The 20228-nt window shown below is 38.3% G+C and overlaps 1 protein-coding gene across 1 annotated transcript in view; it reads right to left on the bottom strand.

The window, feature by feature from the left end:
• PIP4K2A (phosphatidylinositol-5-phosphate 4-kinase type 2 alpha) overlaps positions 1-20228 on the bottom strand; it is a 118316-nt gene that overhangs the window by 42704 nt on the left and 55384 nt on the right. Inside the window, exons 2-3 of the mRNA XM_086614328.1 lie at positions 8849-8946; positions 7732-7828 (exon numbers count right to left, since the gene is read on the bottom strand). Coding sequence (XP_086470454.1) covers positions 7732-7828; positions 8849-8946 — 195 coding nt within the window. The remainder of the gene's footprint in view (positions 1-7731; positions 7829-8848; positions 8947-20228) is intronic.

The raw sequence follows: 20228 nt of genomic DNA, 5'->3' as shown, positions 1-20228 counted from the left end.
AAAACACATGGAGCAGAGACACTAAAGTACAGGAAAAGCTTGTTCCCTGCTCCCTCCATAATAGCAAGCTATATTTGTTACTGGCAAAGCATCGCCCTCCTCTTCAAAGACAAACTGCTGGTGAGGCTCTTCCTCCTCTGCCCACTTTGCTTAAAACGTTCACAGCACGGATATTTATCTCCGCAGTGGGAGGCCAAGGATTAGCCACAGCCTCCAAGAGGGTGGAGAGATTTAAAGGTCAATTTAATTAGCTCATTCTAATCTCTTACACATCTAATGTAAATGTCATTGTTTTCTAACTGCTACTTTAGCAGACAAGATAATATTTTAGGAACTTTGAACACGTGAACTACGTGTTGTATGTAATACAAATACTTCATGTAACTCATCTAAAAAGGGAGCCTAATAAAAATTGTCATTGAGTCAGAGCTTTTCCTAAAAAAGAGAAAAAGGGCAACAGGAAAATTCTGGTGATAAAGCACGGAGAGCTTTAGAAGAACAGTAATCTTTCAAACTGACTGCTTAAGAGCTTCTCATTGATTTAAATCTTTCCCATTTCGCGATGTCTGGACAAAGGCAAACCATGGTTTCTGGTACTGTGATCTCATCCAAAAGTCGTGGAACGCTAAAACGAGCTTCACAAGCCCAATGTACCCTAAAGACAAACCAGATCACATCCCAGGCTATTTAAGAGCGCCTCTGGGCAAGCTTTGCATGAACAAATAGGCAAAAACAAGTGCACAGATGATGCTCTGTGATGACTGAAATCATAGGTCAGTGGACAAGCCTGGCAGCGGCTCATCGCTGTTAGGGAATTACATACACATGGCCTGGCTGTTCTGGGACAGCAGTTACAGTGGTGCTGCCTGGCCCACGCACAGCTTCTCATGAAGACAAGCTTACAGCTCCCCTCGACCTTTTCTTCTTTTTACAAGACCTCAGGAATGACGGATATGAATGAATTAGACCTGCACGCTGCAGCTGCACGGACAAGACTGCACGATGATTTCTTGTCAGCTTAAAAGCAGGGCCCTCAAAAGTCCTATGGTGAATGTCATGGGACCTCCAAAAAATGAAAACAGGACACCACTGGTCCTGCGGTGCACCTGTCAGAAATATCAAGTCCCTTCTATGATCTTGTTAAGATGTGGATGTATACACTCTGAACACCAATGAACATTTATAAGCAAATTGCATTCAGGGAGTGATTAATGTGGCAAAAGACATGAAAAACATTGACAGAGGAAGACGAAACACCAACTTTTTCTTTTTTGCACTGAACTGCCCTTCCAGGAGAAAGATTATGGGTTCCTTGACTTGGTTGAATGAGAGTTTAATGAATAAAACATGTGATTCTTTCCTAAATCAAGTCATCCGACTGAGACTGTAGGTCTGGATTTGGAGCTGTCAGCTTAAGGCATGCACTTGCTTTGGAAAGAGTTAGGGCCCTTTTTCTGGGAGCCTTTTGCCTTCAGCCGTGCAAAGCTTGGCTTGATGCCTTGCTTTCAACAGCAATCTCCATAAGAGCTCAGGGAGCAACTATCAGCTCATTGTTTTGATGTTGCCAGCACATGCTAAATTACGTTTTTCTAGTTTGAATACCTAATTGTGAATGATACTTAGTTTAGGCAAGGAACTGCTGAAAGCAAGGCAAATTAAACATTTTCTCTAGGGAAAACTAAGGGAAATTGGAGGTTAGAACTTCCGTTGCCTCACAGACCAAGGTTCAGTCCCACAGTCAGTAAATCCTTACTTGGGCTCACACTTAAGGCACCAAATCCTAGAACATAATATTCAGATTGCAAACTTCATTTTTTACATGCTGGAAAGACCACAAATGCCACAGTTTTTATTAGTACAGCTGCCTCAACACCTTACTACCACTACTGCCTATGCCCACATCAAATAAGACGTCAGCAGTTCTGAACATCTTAGTTCAAATGTCCATTTGGGATCCACAAACTATATACTCTGCTACAGGAACCAAATCTGACAGACGAGCTCAAGAACTTTTCATGCACTGAAAGAGTTACCATGCTAAAAAGACCAGGCACACAAATTTTCTTTTCAAAACAGTTCTTGTTTCCAAGATTTTTTAATGCATTTTATTAAACATTAAATGAAAAGATAATGTCTTAGGAAGACGATCAAACTCCTAACATGGTTGCTGCTGGCATAATTATTGCCGACCTTGTTGTCTGTAGTTTGATGATAGAGGTGGATTGTTCCTTCCCAAACAGAGGGCCAATAAACGGAGGCATGAATTTCAGTGCAGAAGCATCAGCAGAGAGCTGTGATTAATATTTACTTGTCTGAAGAAACATATGATCTTAGATTGCAAAATAGTTTTTAAGCTCTCAATATGATGTCTTAGGGTTGGATAAGTCACACAAAATAAATGAAAATATTCGTAGGTTACAAGAATTTTGGTGATCTGAAGTTCAGATACTTAAAAAGAAAATTATATTAAAGGCTGACTTCTGAAAAATGAACCTAGAATTTGCATTTTTCTGATGTCAATTAGAGTCTAGGCTATAAATCCTTCTATGTAGAAAGCTGTGAGAGATTCCGAAATGTAAGGAGACATCCGTATCAGAAGTGAAAGATACTGAGTTCATACGGTTGGTTATTAGGGAAACTGCTTAAGAGCAAGAATTCTCAATTTTCATTTTAGATTTCAATCTTTTATATGGAAAAATGCACATAGAGAAAATTATAAGCATCTCTAAATTAAAAAGAACTTTTAGACCATCTGCCAAAAGTTCTTTATGAATTCTTTGTCCTGTAAAGAGAACCTCTACAAACTTCCCCTGCAGACGGGCAAAGTCAGATCTGAGCGTATCTCCTATTACACTAAGTACTAAAACACTAAGGGAAATCAGTTGTGCACTCCGCCATCCCCAGTAGAAGGCTCATTAGTTACACTGGAACACTGGTGCCCTCTGGTATGAGCAATTGTATTTTATTGGGCAAGAACCCAGTCTCTCTCTTTTGCCTAGCAGAACCCAGATGTAGGACTCAGCAGTAGCTTTAAGCAAGAACAGATGTGTTGGAGCAGAGTAAATAAGTATCCCTCTCCAGAGCAACAGCAGCAGAAGCGTTTCTAACAGTAGTAGATCCTATTTTTCTAGACTTTGCTGGGGGGACATCAAACTAGCTGTTGCCCGTAAATCTCGCATAATTTTGCAGTTTACAGAAGCTAGTCCTATAACTCTTCTGCAAGAATTGTACTCTTGGATTTTGTAAGGTAAGAAATTATGTCAACTGAGTTGAAAAGAAACTCCAAAGTTACAACAGCTACCCCATAAAAAAAAAAGGCCTTTCTGTAGAGTAACCTTTACAAAACCAATGTCTAAAGCCGAGGAGGAAACACAGAACTTAAAAATGAATTTAGGACTCTAGTGAGGGATTTACTTTACAACATATGTTTTCTAATATTTTTTTTTCTGCTAGAAACAGTTAATGGTCTCAAGTATTTTCCTGTTTCTTTCAATGAAATAAGACAACATTACCAAAATACAAGATCAATATAATTTACCCTATCAAGGCAAAATCTGTCATTATTTAATGCTCAGGCTTGCAGAGTTACTTTGACACTTTTAAAAATTATCTTCAATCTGAGATCCATATGTATTTAGTTGTAGTATCTAACAGCACAAAGCAAAACAATTATAGAATCAGAGAATGGTTAGGGTTGGAAGGGACCTTCAAGACCATCTAGTTCCAACTCCCCTGCATGTGCAGGGACACTTTCCCCTAGATCAAGTTGCTCAAAGCCTCATCCACCCTGGCCTTGAACACTTCCAGGGATGGGGCAGCCACAACTTCTCTGGGCAACCTCTTCCACTGCCTCACCACCCTCAATGAAAAAAATTTCTTCCTTATATCTAATCTAAATCTCCCCTCCTTCAGTTTAGATCCATTGTCCCTTGTCCGATCACTACACGTCCTTGTAAAAAAGTCGCTCTCCGGCTTTCCTGTAGACCCCCTTCAGGTACTGGAAGGCTGCTACAAAATCACTCCAGAGCTTTCTCTTCTCCAGGCTGAACAGTCCCAACTCTCTCAGCCTGTCTTCAGAGCAGAGGTGCTCCAGCCCTCGAATCATCTTCGTGGCCCTCCTCTGGACTCGCTCCAGCAGCTCCATGTCCTTTAATCTCTTTCCCTTTGATAATTTATGGTCTATGTAAGTTCTTAAAATGGCTTTAAAGTTATTCCATTATTCAAATGCAATTTTGTTTCATATTGACTAATCATCACTTGTGTACCCCTTTCTAAGAAAAAATAGCCAGACCATTTTTTAATTAGATGCAATAAACATCTTAGTAATATGTGATCACCAAGAAGTAAGATCAGGGCCTACTAGAATATTTTTTTTGACATAAGAACGTAGTTTCTTAACCTAGATTGAAGACTTAATTTGTCATAACAAGTTTCTATAGGAAACCTTTGAATAAAATTCAAGGTTTAACTAACTTCATACTATATTTTCCACATCGCTCTCCATAATAAAGAATCACCAAAAAACCCCACGCAGTATTAGTAACCACACATGTATCTCCATGAAACTATAATTCTAGTTCAGTACGAAACAAAATGTCTCTCGGAGATGCCCAACTAGCTCTGAAAGATAGACAGATGTAGGACAGGTTACCAAAGATGCCTCAAAAAAAGGAGCTGGTTTTCATTACGTGCAGGGAGAGAGTCCATTATAAAAATTGTGATTGCCATTACTCTAAATGGCTTCCTCTACGGCATGAACCATATTCAATTTAAGGAATTCTCCTGACTCTGAAGTCAGTCTACTTGTAGGAAAAAACCTGTACTTTATGAGATTTAAATCTCTCTTCAGGGACAAGAGGCAATCTCTGTAAGAGAAGATCCCTGTATTAACCATTCCATATGTGAACTAAGCCTATGTGCTAAGCAGTCCACAAAATTACTGTACAAAGTGAATAACACAATGTCAAGAATTAAAATGAGTATAGCCCAGTAATTAGAACGTACACTACCAAATCCTTTTCATGAGGCAGGGTTTTTTTTAGTCTTTCCTTATGAGTAAGCACTAGCTGACCTCTGGAACGACTCATCAAGGATATCTACAGAACATTCTGAAAACAAAAACATTTAAAATTAATGTTGTTCTTGATTTAAACTGATGTGTCTGACTAAAGAACAAGGCAATTGGCTTTATTTATCTAAACCAATCCTATCTTGCTCAATAATGGGAATGACATTGTTCACAATTGATTAGGACTCCCATCCTGAAAATCACTATATTAGAAAAACTATCCAGAGAAAGTTACTTGCTGTCTGTTCCATAAGATTTCCCTCAGTTCAATATTGCACAAGCTTTTTCCAATTCATGTTTGGCTCTAAATATAAGACAATCATTTTAACCAACATTCATGGGAGTAACTTCCTTGAGGAAAAATATCTGAAAAAAAAGTATATGCAGTGAGTCTCCCTTTGTCAAATTAGATTCCCTTTTTAAATCACAGAAAACATTAACACTAAAATGAAAGTAACTTCTATATTTAATAGGGATAATCCCTATCTTACATATGGAGTTACTTGCATTTTCTTTTATGTGTATTTCAGTAAAAATAATTTAATTTTGGAAGTGTGTTCAAAATATCTTACTACTTTGAGCATTTTTAAAAAAACTTTTTATCAGAACAGTCCAGTAGAGTAAGAATTCAGAGTGATAAATTGCTTGGGTTGCAGACATTGCCTTCCCTTGGGCCAAAATTAATATTAACTTATCTTCTGTTTTCCACTAAATATACTTGAAATACTAAATAGCATTGAAGATTTTTTTCTAACTAATATGTAATTTTGTTGAATCAAAAACCAGGCTGTAGTTACATTTTCTTCTTTTGGATTGTTGTTTGGTTACATTGTCAAAAAAGCCAAAACACATAGCTACAAACAAGTATTTTTGGTTTTGATCTGAAAATACGGACATTTTATTTAGTGACAATCCTTTAACACTGTTTTATCATTGTTATCATTAATAAATCCAAACAGCAGCATAACACAGTTACAACAGGAATTTCTGTTGTGGAACTGCAGTGCAGGTGGAAACATTTCACAGTGCTGTGGTATGCCACATTTTTGATTATGCTAAGTTTGCCAATTTTAACTAATGACAGCATCTTAAGTCTCCTAATATATATTTACTTTGATTGCCTCGTAATGTCATCACCACATCTTCTAAAAGATAGCAAGCATGAGCCGACACCATAATTTTAAGTTTAGGAGCAATCACATGTCCTTCCTCTTTGACACACTGATCCTTTACCTTTGTCAAGAAAAGAAATCTTCGTATAAAAGGATCAAAAAACTTCCCAAATAATAGGATCCTCTTTGGTCCATCAGGAAGATTGAATAGGAGTGCCATTTCATGTAACTGTTTTAACTGCTGGCCTGAGTCTTGGTGTATTTCCTCTTAAACACTTCTCCAGGAAAAAGGATAAAGAAAAATGACGTAGGATCATGACAGAGCTATCAAAAGAAACCAACTCAACTCAGTCGTCTTCTCCACCTACTGACAAAATGTCTTACCAAAGTTACAGTGGCCGTATACCAAGATCCATAACCTAACCTCCATCTATACTCCTGCAAGCATGTTTTAACCCATCTATACATTTCTAACACATCGCTTGATACTTAAAAGATAGAAATTGGTAAAAAGGATAGTTGAAGGATTTAGATGTAGATTTTGGCTGCAGTATTACATCTGCTTTACGTAGCAAGAACAGGAGTGTTATTGTACAAATGCATTTTGTACAATTCATTTAGCTACTTGAAGCCTTTTATTAAATATCTTCTCTTAATATATCTTAGTGACAGGCTACAAATACAATTGCAGCCCATATCAAAATAGTTTAAAAGAGCAAAAGAGCATGACAGGAAGCAGACGCTGGGTCACAAAGCAAGTGCTCTTCAGGACAGGACATCTTGCAGTGTGACCACAGAAGGCATTATCCCTGTGACTGAAACAGAACGCATTAGGAACAGTTAATGGAAAAGGAAATTGTTAGTGAGTATTGGCAAATCAGACTGAAGCAGAGTTCAAGAACTTTCTTTTGCAAAGAGAAAAAGAAGCTTTGATAGCAAGGAACAACCCTGCCAAATCTAGAGCAATTTCTTGTTTTGCTCTATCTGTTCTACGCAAGCAATTTGTTTCCAGATCCTCTGAACAACAGGAAAAGGAGCCACGATGAAGTTGGCAGGTCACTCTTTTCTAAACAAAAAGAGCATGAAGAAACAAACAAACAAAAAAGGCTGTGGTCATTTCAGAAACCACATCTCACAGACACAGCACTGAAGCAACTGTTATCTAAGTGACCCAGCTGAATATAGCATCTCTTGTCAGTAGAGTCCAGACATTATTTTTTAATTCCTATTGCAAGTGGTATCACCCTGGAGTTTCAATAACATGGCTTATGACTGGGAGGTACTCTAACGGGAAACACGGAGGACTCAAGGTAGCAGAAGGGTAGGAACCAGAAGACAGTTAGGGTATGCAAAGAGGTAACATAGAAATGTTCTGCTTGCAGGTAGGGGAAGGAGCAGAAAGAATGTCTTCTCTTTCTCTTAGTTTTCCTCCAACTTAAAAATAAAAGAACTTTATTTCAGCACATTGACCCGCTTGTTCACAAACACAGCATTACTAACCTTTAAAATCTGTATGTATCACCAGTTTAAGTGTTTTGAAAGCAAACTTACCTGAAAGTCTTGATCATCAATTCCAAACCTCTCTCTTAGATTACGGAAAACCATTGGACAATATTCCTTAAATTTGAAATGACTTGGCATGTTTTCTCTGAAAGAATATAAAACCAAATCAACTTCATTCACTTGCATACGTAATAAGCAACTCTATAGAGTAGTCTGTCTCAATTCCGTTCATACAAAGCAGAGGATAAGGAGATTTACGATCTCTCTTCTTATGCTTTCTTTTTTTCATTGAGATTTAGTCTCACAGTGTTCTTTTCTTTTTCTTTACAATGTTTAATAAATTTATACATATTTGTCTCTAAAAAGCTACAACATAACTGGATGAAATAAACACAACTAAGTTTTGATAACTTCAGAGCCTGGACTCAAAAGCAGAAAGGAATGCTTTCCCATTGCTCTAAAATTACAAAATTTTGTCTCGTTCAGTACAGGGCTAATTTTAATATCCTAGTGTTAATTTCAGACTTATACATAAGAAAAGTTATTTTTGACCTTTGCCACAGAAAGAAGACCCAAAGTAGCAGAATTCTTCCTTTTTCCAAATATATTCTTGAATAAAGTTCAGGTCATACACAAAACAGCATTTATTGTTTTGTATGTCTGTACATAAAGTTCATGGAGCATTTTATTTTTAAGAGACATAGATATTACATGTAGTGATCTTACTACTTTTGGAGCTTCTATGTGATTGGTATGATTTCGTATAATGGATTATAAAAAGCTGAAAGTTATACAGCTTTGATATATGCTTTAAATTCTCATTCTTGTTCAAATATTTCATTTATAAAAAGTACATGCACATGAATTTATATTTTTAAAAATATCCAAATAAATGTTTATCAGCCATAAATAATCATAGCAAGAGAGGTATACCTTCAATAGGTAAGATACTCATAAGGCAATAATAAACCATATGGAGGAAAAATACTACCCAGCAGCCTTTGCTGTTGCTGTCAGAACAGCACAGATGGTTATGTTTATCGCAGGATTAACTTAATCATCAAAACTTCAGTCCCATGAATTGAAAAATAACAGAGTTCATAGTACTTCATAAAAATATTACTGCCATTATCCACTTCTACAAAGAACTGTTACTCGTACTTACTTGTTGAAAAGGTGATTGTCCACCTTTATCTTTGAGTACGCTTTGAAATCATCTGGCATCAACATAACAGGGATTTGAACATGGCTCAGTTCATTGATCTAGAGAAAACAGAGTACATTTAGTCACTGATGTCTTTGCAAAGATGTTGCACATGTCTAAATTATGAAATTGTTATTCAGTCTATTATTTCTTGTGTTTATGTCCAGAGAGTGTATTTAAGTAAAAGAAAAATACAAAAGCAGTTTTATTCTTTCCAGATTAAATGTGATCACAAGATTAACACTTTTGGAAAAAAAAAACCAACCAACATTCCACATTTATACTAGTTTCAGGAAAAAAAAGTGCTTCAAAGCACACCTGGCGTGTACTTTTTATGGAAGGTCAATGAGGATGCCAGCAAAATGGGCTTTAATCCCAACACACTGTTCTTGTTTTGTCAATTTGTCAATTCTATATTTCGAGTTACTACTTATCTTTACAGCTTGTGAAGTATTCTTACATGTCTGTGTCTTGAACTATTTATAGAAAGGAAAGTGGAACTTGGCTTACATGTGAATGCATACACTTTGGGCTCAATAAGCAGAGATTTGTTCCTTACACTAGTGCAGAACTCGGCTCAGTTTTTGTAAGTCACAGCATTCAGGCAATTTTTTGATTGATCAAGTCGGACAAACTAAAATAGCTAAATGTTTGCTTAGAAACAGATGGAGAAGTAAGTTCTAAGGCTTTCCTTATTTTGTTGTATTTATGGGGACCATCTATTCTTTCTAGCTTTGAAATAAAGTCGGTCTTTTAAAAAGTCAGTCTTCTCAAGATTAGGATTCTTCTCATGTATTTGAAATCCACTTCTGACCACATCTTCATGATAAAATGTAGACAACTTTACTGTTACCTAGTTTGTAGGGATGTTTTTACTATTGCGTGTATTAATCTGCCCTCACTTTAGTAAATTTTAACCAAAACACGGTAAATAGAAGAATTGTTAGCTTGCGATGGTGCTTTCAAATCACAAATGAGATACCCATTACAACAACAGTCACCAAACACCTATGACATACATCTTATCTATGTTCTTATGGCGCTCTACATGCGGGTCACACATCTCGATTTACCCGTTCAAATCCTTTTGCTCATGCAGAGCACGTTTTGCTTCAGCAGTTTTAACAGGGTTTAGAGGGAAAACCCACTCTATATGAATACAAATGCACACTAGAAGTGGATATAGCAACACAAGGGTGCTCCTCTGCCCTTAGCACTGCTTACCCAACACTGCTTTCCAACTAGAAAGCTGTTAGTTGTAAATGCTATCCTGCTTGAGAGGCTTTTGGAGAAACCTTCACCAAAGCAGCTACAACTTATAAATACTGGAGGAAAAACCCCACACTCACTGCAAGTATGACCTTTTACAGAACTGAAGTTAAACAAAATAAGAAAACAGTGAGGAGCCTTTTAGCTCTTAATCAGAGGAAAGTAACCAGCGCAAGCAGGCAGGTCAGGCGGCCTCATCACTCTTCAGTACTTTCAAGTTCCAGTACTGTTCCCTGCCATGCCTCATTTTTATTATTCAGATCCCTGTAGCCCACATGAAAACTGATAAAATGTGTTGAATTTACATGACAGAATGCTTCTTCTGAAAGCCCTGAAAAGGTCTAGATAGAGGCACAGCAGTTACATAGCAGGGTGGAGAAAGGAAACAGAAAGATGCTTGGGATGGGCTGAATATGCTCTGCTCCTTGCAGTTGTAGAGAGAATGCTCTTTCCTCCTTTCAAAGGGAGAGAAAGAAGAAACTCCAGTAAATTTTTGAAAACACAGCTGTAAAAACCTAATAAATCATGCTGACACCTTATTAAATACAATATAAAACAACAAAACATCGATGGAAAATCACTACATCTAACATACATGCTCTTTACTACAGTTGATATCGCTGTACATCAATCTCACCCTGAAACCACAGGGCAGGTTCATGAGTCTGCAGAACTAGTCTAGCTGTCGTACAAATAAAACCAGAGACAAGTAGATATATTATGCAGAGATATGAAACTTCAGATTTGCTTATATGGAATTACCTACTCTCTTAGACTGCCAGATTGTACAACAAATTCCATGCTTGAAAGAGGGATAACAGAGACCTACATGCATTTCCATCCTAGCCAAAAGTGACCCCAAGAATATCTTCCATTGAATACTGTCAATAATGCTGAATTCACAGATCTTCAAATGAGCCATCTACAATTTGAAACTTTGCTTGAAAATTTGTTAATTACCAAATTTTCACATGCATTAACTTTCTTAATTTACTGATGTAAAGTTTCCCTGAATACACCTATAGATTTGCTTTCATGCTGTGAATATTGAAATTTGTGCTATAATGGCAGTTTTAATTGTGTCTGTAGGCCTTACAAATGTCACCTGAATAGAGAAATAACACAGCCAAATGTGCTTGTATTTGCATATTTTATAGATTCTTTTATTCTAAACAAAAACTCCAAAATAATTCTCCCAGGAAGTTCCCTACAACATGTGAACGCATGCACACAACACACAAATCCCCCATATCAAATCAGGCAAAAAATGCAGGCTAACAGAAGGTTTTTGGTTTGGTTTTTTTTTGGAGGGGGAGAGAGAGGGCAGTTGGGGTTTTTTGGGGGGCATGGATGTGGGTGTGAGATTCATTCCAAGGTATGTAAAAGTAATTTCTCTAATATTTTAGGAAATTCCTCTCTAGCAGGAGGGAGGAAAAAAAAGCAGGTGATGAACGCACAGTAGAAATGACCTTTGGTATAGCACACCAGCTGAGTAATGGCATCTCCCAGTGGCACAGGCCATTAATTAATTTAAACCTTTCAAGTATAAGGTCTGGTTCTTTGTGCAATAGTCCATTTTTCGGATAGATTTGATGAGGCCAGATTGGAAAGCGCACACAAGACAGAAAGGCATACCCATGTCATTAGATCTTGGTGGAAACTAGAACCACATTGCAGGGGGAAGGGAGAAGAAACAATATCCAAAACTCCCCCATAAACAGCTCTTGAAAAGCTAAAAGGAAAGAGAAAGGTCAGAGGGATCAATGCTCCACTTTGCCATCACCGTGTAAAGGAACAGTCACATCTGAAAGACACTAAATATGAAGCACAAAGAAAACATTTTGAGCCTTCCAACTCATCTCAGATGAAAATTTTGTTTCTTTTTCTGTGCTTGAAAGTCAAGTGTGACACAAAATCTTAAGTAAGATGCATGTGATACCTCTGCCAAGTATTATGTGCATCTCTTCATGTTACCAGCTAATACAACTAGCTTCCTTAGCAATAGCAAATGAAACGTGACTGTGAGGATGCAAGTTCAGTATTCCCAATTACAACAGAAACTGTGTTACAATAGCTGTAATAATTACATAAGAAATAAGAAACATCTATTTCCTCTAAGTGCTTCTGAACATAACAAAATTGTAACAAGGAGTAATTTCCCACAAGAGATAGTCGCGATGCATAAACGAAGCAGAAAGAGCTCACTGGACAGAGGACTGACTTGTTGCTGAGGAGTCAGGATCAAACATTCATTTAATTACAATTACTTCTAAGAGAACCCACACTTATAGCACCTCTACAATAAACGCATCACACTGAGAAAGAAGGTTCTTTTAGTCCTGCAACCTACATCCTTTAACTGCCCTGATTTGTTGTTGCAGATACAAAATTTTGCTGCAGTTTGTCTTGTTATTTGAAACAGGCAATGCTTAGCATATCTTTGAGGAATTTAAATCCCATATAATAGCCTCAGAGAATGGATAATTTTAGATGTAAATGACTAAGGTTTTAGTTGCACAGTAACCATGCATGTTATGTATAAATACTTTGTGTCTATTAATAACTTTTATAAACTCATGCACACAACATATAAGTGACCCAGAAATCTCCCTTTAGGTAATTTATTCAAATACCTTCTGTGATACTGGTATAAAATCAGGTGGTTATGTGAGATGGGAGACATCTTCCACAATGAGCTTTAAGGAAGAACAATTTTAAAAGTCTTAGACTGGCATCACCCCTTAAAACAGATGGTACAAAAAATTGTGGCTGTAGGGACCTGCTCAGGGCTGTGGCTCAGCCATGACAGGTGGGAGGGGGCTGAAGCGAAAGGAGGCTTTGAGGCAAAAACCAACTGATTGCAACTCATTTTGCTCCTGCAGGTTTAGGATTGAATTCACACTGTCAGGAAAACAGAGGTTGTAATTAAACTGCAAATAAGGGAATAATAAAAGCCTACTGGACATTGAATAAATAGTAAGACTCAGCTGGTAATGATTCCGAAATTAGCACACAGAGAGGTGTTCCCACAAAGCCATCTTATATTGGTGACATTTCAAATAAGCTTCTCTAATTTATATGATTTGAAATCTAGCAATGAATATATCATAAATTGTTAGGCATTATTAATGGCCCTTATTTAATTCAGATACATTCACCCTAAACACCACATTACTAGGGCAATGCATAATTAAACATTAGTTTTCATTCTGTCAGAACACAAGCAGCAATAAATTGCTTGTATGCAAAGCAGACAATGAGATATTTAAGCAGCATATAATAAAGGCAATTTACAACATATATTGCACGTTTAGCTGGAGGAGCCAGAACAATGATCCTGTTCAACAGATAAAAGCTAATGCCTATCACTACGATGCTGCAGTAAGAAACCTATGTAACACATTACAGCTGACATTAGTCATAAAAAAAAACCAACAAAAAACCTGTACAAAATTGAAGAAGCTGTGTACGTTGTTGTCCAAAATTTCATCCCAAGCACATCACAAATCACATGCAGATTACTTAGCAATGCATAGTGGTTCCTTTTGAAACTCTCCTCCTATTTAAAGTCTTTATTCTGTATGTGGTTTCTTATATTTAATATCTTAGCTTTAATGCACAGCATAGATATTATTTCCTTTTTATTTAACATATTGGCTAGCCAGATTCACTAGCTGAACCTACGGAGAGATGAGGTGTTTTCACACCGAACAGCTTGATAAAACATCTCAATCATAGCTACGGTTCTTGGCAGTTTCACACACAGGAAAATCCCTGCTCCTCCCAATGCTTGATGTGGCTGAAGTTGTGGAAATGCTACTTTCTTTTCAGCTCTGTTTATCCCCCAATTCTCTTTCTGAACTTAAAGCCAATTCACAGCAGTCTGATCTGCCGAGACAAACAAGCTACAACTGGTTTGTTCCTTTCAGAGAAAGTCAAGTGCATTTTTCACAAATTTGTGTATTTTTAAACACAGATTTTGGAAGAAGTGGGAGTGGAAGAGAGTCTGGAAGAAAGAAATTATTGAGGTCTAAAAACAGAATTGAACTTTTAACACCAGCAGCAGTTCTGAGATTTTTATGTTCATGGTTTACTTTCTGCATCTCAGTTTCTTCTTTGGCAAGGAAATTTGCACAGAACTCTAAAGAGGAAAAAATACTTGATGGTACTTTTCGTGCAGACATGGAGTCACCATTTTGACAGGGCCACAGTCTTCTTCAAGGCACAGTTAACTCCTTTACTGGTAGGTTAATGCTTACAAAAGGAAGCTCACTGGCTTCTAATAGATTACTCTTAACAAAGCAAGGCAGCAGAACAAGAATGCAACAGAGGAAATCTGTTGAGGGTACAAAATTTCACATTTAGCAGACTGTTACCCTTCATTCTTCCAGCACCTTCTTGATAACTGAACACCCTGCAGGTCTTACCAAACAGAGCATTTTCTGATTACTAGAGCACAATCATCTAGAAAATCATAGAATCATAGAATGGCATAGGCTGAGATCATCTAATCCAACCTCCCTGTCACGGGCAGGGACGCCTCTCAACTAGATCAGGCTACTCAAGGCTCCGTCCAACCTGGCCTTGAACACCTCCAGGGAGGGGGCATCCACAGCCTCTCTGGGCAATTTATTCCAAAGTCTTACCACCCTCATACTGAAGAATTTCTTCCTAAGATCTAATCTAAATCTGTTCTCCTTCAACTTAAACCCATTTCCCCTTGTCCCATCAGTAGACACTCTTGTAAAAAGTCCCTCCCCAGCCTTCCTGTAGGTTCCCTTTAGGTATTGGAAGGCAGCTACTAGGTCCCCCCAAAGTCTCCTCTTTTCAAGGCTGAACAATCCCAGCTCCCGCAACCTGTCCTCGTAGCAGAGGTGCTCCAGCCCCTGGATCATCTTTGTGGCCCTCCTCTGAACACGCTCTAACAAATCTATGTCTCTCTTATGGTGGGGACACCAGAACTGGATGCAGTATTCGAGGTGGGGTCTCACAAGAGCAGAGTAGAAGCGGAGAATCACCTCTCTCGACCTGCTGACCACGCTTCTCTTGATACATCCCAGGATGCGGTTGGCCTTCTGGGCCGCATGAGAGCACTGCCGGCTCATGTTGAGCTTCTCATCTATAAACACCCCCAAATCCTTCTCATCAGGGCTACTCTCAACCCACTCTGTGCCCAGTTTGTATTTGTGCCTAGGATTGGCCCGACCCAGGTGAAGTTTCTTAATCTTAAAATGAAGTTTCTTAATCTTTTTTTTGTTCTATTATCCTGTTAAAAGCCATTTCCAAAGCGGTTCCTATTTTGGAAGGGGTAGGGGTTTAGGTTAAAGCATGACAGGCCGGGTGGTGACAGGCAGAGCTATAGGCAAGCGTTTACATCCTCTCCTTCCCAGATGTGGAACATGCCACAGTATCGCTACTGGGACAGTAAACGCCTTGTGTTGAAGTATAAACTGAATGTGAAGTGATTATTTTACAACTCTTTGAAATCTACCTTGAAGGGTCTGAAAAGGGTGGATGAGGTCAGCAGCTAATCAATTTTGTGGAAGACATTTGCCTGTTACAGGGTAAAACCATCATTTGATAAATGTCATTTGACAGTTTAAATTACACTCAAAGCCATTCTTGCAGAAGAAATAAAAGGTTAAGCTAAGTTCTGCTGTAGGGAAATAAATCAGTTCAACAAAATACTCCTTAATTTGTTTTAAATGAGGTTTTCATCATTTCAATCACACAAAAATTCATCTCTCTTTTTTTTTTTCTTAAAAGCACAAGGTAAAAAATATATACCCAGACTATTTTTATTAATGGCACTATGTGCTAGGAGTTTAAATGGCATGAGACTTCAATTTCTGGTTACCTATTCATAAACAAGTCCTGAAATTAAAACAATTATATGATTAAAAACCCCACAGGTTAAAGTATTTAATTTTCTCCGAGTCTTTAGGATCATTTTAATTTAAGGTATATGGAGAGAAAAAAAAAACAACCCAAAACAACATAAAAGTCCACCTAGCTGCCAGAGTAACAGGCATTGAAGTCTGACATGTCTCAAGATATCTACCAGTAATTACCAGAGCAGCTTCATGTTTTTATAGTTTAGGTGATACCTGTCATTAGATTCTTGGCTTTCAAAGAAATTCAATAATTTAATGCTAGAAAAGTAGGCCCAACTGAACCAAATGTTTTTTAAATCGCCTTAATGCAGAAAGACCTATTTTCCCCAAAGTACTAAATACAGAATATCTGAAATACTTTGCAAAAATATTAAATACATTTCATGGATTTAGAAATTCTGAGAAATGAACACATCAATTACAGCTTATTCACTTTTTATCGAAAGAGTAGCAAGACTTTTCTTAAGTCTTATGGTCTGACTTTGAATTAAAAAAAACCAAACCAAACCATTTCACAGAAAATCCCAGATGTTTTCATGAGACGACTTAGTTGCTGTTTTCAACAGCAGAAGGATATCTTTGGAGAAGGAGGGTTTGTAGTTCATGAATCCACATGGAAAACAGGATATTGTGACATACCCAAGAAAACTCTGAACAGGATATTGTGACTTACCAACTACAGTCCCAAAACACACACACAAAAATAGTTCTGAAGAACATTAATTTCTTGGTGTTTATATTTAAATTTGGAATATCAGGGTCCAAAATCCAAACGAAGGATTTTATAGCCTGGTTATCACTCCTATTCAGAGTTTGGAGCGACTTGTTTGAAGAACCTACAAACAAAAGCACCAATATCACATTCCCTTTACAAATGTTTTGATGCAAGTTTTCAAGTCTTTTGAGTCGCTTGGACATTTACGTGGTCTAGAAAATCCAGAACATCTGCTGTATACTGTCAGACAAGCGTAAAGCCACATTTCTACCGACTTGGTTAAACTTCCTGTGAATCTGCTTACACCTTTCAGTGAGTGCAAAAATTAACACTTCATAATGTGCCAAATAATCAAAGACTAAATATAAATTAAGCAGCTCAGATATAATGCCTGTCATGATAATCCCCCACTCTCACAAAAACCTAGGACAAACGCAGTAGTGTGTACAAAGATACTAGTGCACATCAACTAAATGAAAAACAGAAAAATAGAAATCTGACTTATGTGTAGCAGAGATTTTTTGACATGCAAAACAGTTTGAGTAGCAAATGGCATGCAAAAATAAAATGCAGCCTCTGTCCAAAAGGAAACGGTAAAGCAATGAAAGTCCTTCAGATTTGGACAAGTTGTGACACACGCAATATAGATGAGCTCATCCATGTTGGCTAATGTAAGGGTTAAGAAGAAAACAAGACAAGCTATTAGCTAGTGGGCTGGCCATAAGATTCATAAAAGAATATTTTATTTTTTTAGCAGAAATATCTCAAGTCATCTTTTTTAAACTTCAATTTGTGTGCTAGGAAGTTGAAACACTTTAATACAATCTTTCATAGAAATATGTATCTTCAGTTATTGTTTGAAATACTGATTTAAAATACCCATACTTGTCACAAGGTTTGACAGCAATCTGGTCTGTATTTTTCTAATTAAAGAACAAAACGCTTATCTGGCAGGAGATAAATTTTAGTTCACTTGGCTTGGTCCCGAAAGCTTCACAAGAGAACACTTAAAAAGAGGAGGATGCTAAGAAGCACCATTTATTTAAGACACAGGGAAAGGTTTAACAAAAATAAGTTTCATTCCATAATGCAAGTAATACACAACTCTAAGATAAATGTTCTGCTGATTTTCTAAATGATCTATTGTAGATTCTGGAAGAACAGTTCAACAAGCGGGAACAAAATGAAATAAAATTACACTTCTATTCCATGAACCGCGTTATTCAGATTTGGAAAACAACCAAACTGACCAATCAACCAACAGATTTAAAGGAGTTTATTAAATAATGCCCATCTCTTGTAACAGCTTTTAAGATAATATTTTTCAAGTATAACTTTTCTGAACAGAAAAAATGAGTCCACACAGTTAAACACAAAGTTCCAGTAAGCAGTTGAACAAATACGGAGATGCTATAACCTTACCTGAATGCTATTAACTGCAAAAAAAAATTCAGTGGAAAAAAGTGCAACAATTTGAGGCATCAGATGGGCTTCATTATTGTTCAGAAGCAATAACAAAAGTAGAAAAGTAATTTTTTTTTTTGTATTTTTACACTGGCATAATGAAGGTAACGTATTATTATTAGTATTAATAATAATGAGAGGTAAGACCAACTTGTGAATGGGCTTTTTGGCAACACACTTGAACGTGCTGTCACACATTCCAACCTCACAAATATGTTATTGTTTAGGAAATTGTTGACTTGTGAAAAGATGACATTAAAACATGATTCTTTCTGGCCACTTCTGACCATGAATTAGGTGAAGGCTGAAGCCGTGAGGCAAATTTTCTGAGAACAGAAGCAGTATCATTTGCATCATATAAATCCAATTTCTGAAGTTGATTAACTGAACATGAGTGACACCGGAAGCAAGTACATGAAGGTCATACAACAAGTATTCAACTGTTCTGTACAGCCGTACAGCAGTTGTTCTTGGTACCATGGACCTTACAGAGTAAATCAGAGGGCGCAATGTATAGAACTTGCTTTGCCAGCACATGTTAGCCTTCAGCTGAAACAGCAGGTTTTTAGCTCTCAATCTACATGCTCCAGAAGAAGCAGTAGTTTTCTGTACAGCACCCATGCAAGATATTGTACGAGAAGTCCAAATGGGCAAGTACCGCTTTTCCTTGGTTCAGAGAAATCATAGAATCATAGAATGGTTAGGGTTGGAAGGGACCTTAAAGATCATCTAGTTCCAACCTCCCTGTCATGGGCAGGGACACCCTCCACTACACCAGGTTGCCCAAAGCCTCATCCAACCTGGCCTTGAAGAATTCCAGGGATGGGGCATCCACAACTTCTCTGGGCAACCTGTTCCAGTGCCTCACCACCCTCAATGAAAAAAATTTCTTCCTTATATCTAATCTAAATCTCCCCTCCTTCAGTTTAGATCCATCGCCCCTTGTCCGATCATTACACACCCTTGTAAAAAGTCGCTCTCCAGCTTTCCTGTAGGCCCCCTTTAGGTACTGGAAAGCTGCTATAAGATCACCCCGGAGCCTTCTCTTCTCCAGGCTGAACAGCCCCAACTCTCTCAGCCTGTCTTCAGAGCAGAGGTGCTCCAGCCCTCGGATCATCTTCGTGGCCCTCCTCTGGACTCGTTCCAGTAGCTCCATGTCCTTCTTATGTTGGGGACTCCAGAGCTGAACACAGTATTCATAGAATCATAGAATGGTTAGGGCTGGAAGGGACCTTCAAAGGTCATCTAGTCCAACCCCCCTGCAACAAACAGGGATATCTCCAACTAGATCAGGTTGTTCAGGGCCTCGTCCAACCTGGCCTTGAATGTCTCCAGGGATGGAGCATCCACCACCTCTCTGGGCAACCTGTTCCAGTGTTCTACCACTCTCATGGTAAAAAATTTTTTCCTAATATCCAATCTGAATCTACCTCCCTCTATTTTAAAACCATTACCCCTTGTCCTATCACAACAGGCCCTCCTGAACAGCCTCTCCCCATCTTTCTTGTAGGCCCCCTTGAGGTACTGGAAGACCGCTATCAGGTCACCCCGGAGCCTCCTCTTCTCCAGTCTGAACAGCCCCAACTCTTTCAGCCTGTCCTCATAGGAAAGGTGCTCCAGCCCTCTTATCATCTTCGTGGCCCTCCTCTGGACCCTCTCCAACTGGTCCATGTCCTTCTTGTGTTGGGGGCTCCAGAACTGGACACAATACTCCAAGTGAGGTCTCACGAGGGCAGAGTAGAGGGGGAGAATCACCTCTCTCGACCTGCTGGCCACGCTCCTCTTGATGCAGCCCAAGATGCTGTTGGCCTTCTGGGCCACAAGAGCACATTGCCGGCTCATATTGAGCTTCTCGTCCACCAGTACTCCCAAGTCCTTCTCCTCAGGGCTGCTCTCGATCCATTCACCACCCAGTCTGTATTTGTGCCTGGGATTGCCATGACCCAGATGTAGGACCTTGCACTTGGCCTGGTTGAACTTCATGAGGTTGGCACGGGCC

This window comes from Tauraco erythrolophus, chromosome 7 (assembly GCF_009769465.1).
Source record: "Tauraco erythrolophus isolate bTauEry1 chromosome 7, bTauEry1.pri, whole genome shotgun sequence".
NCBI classification, from domain to species: Eukaryota; Metazoa; Chordata; class Aves; order Musophagiformes; family Musophagidae; genus Tauraco; species Tauraco erythrolophus.
This window is presented reverse-complemented; position numbering and strand designations above follow the sequence as displayed.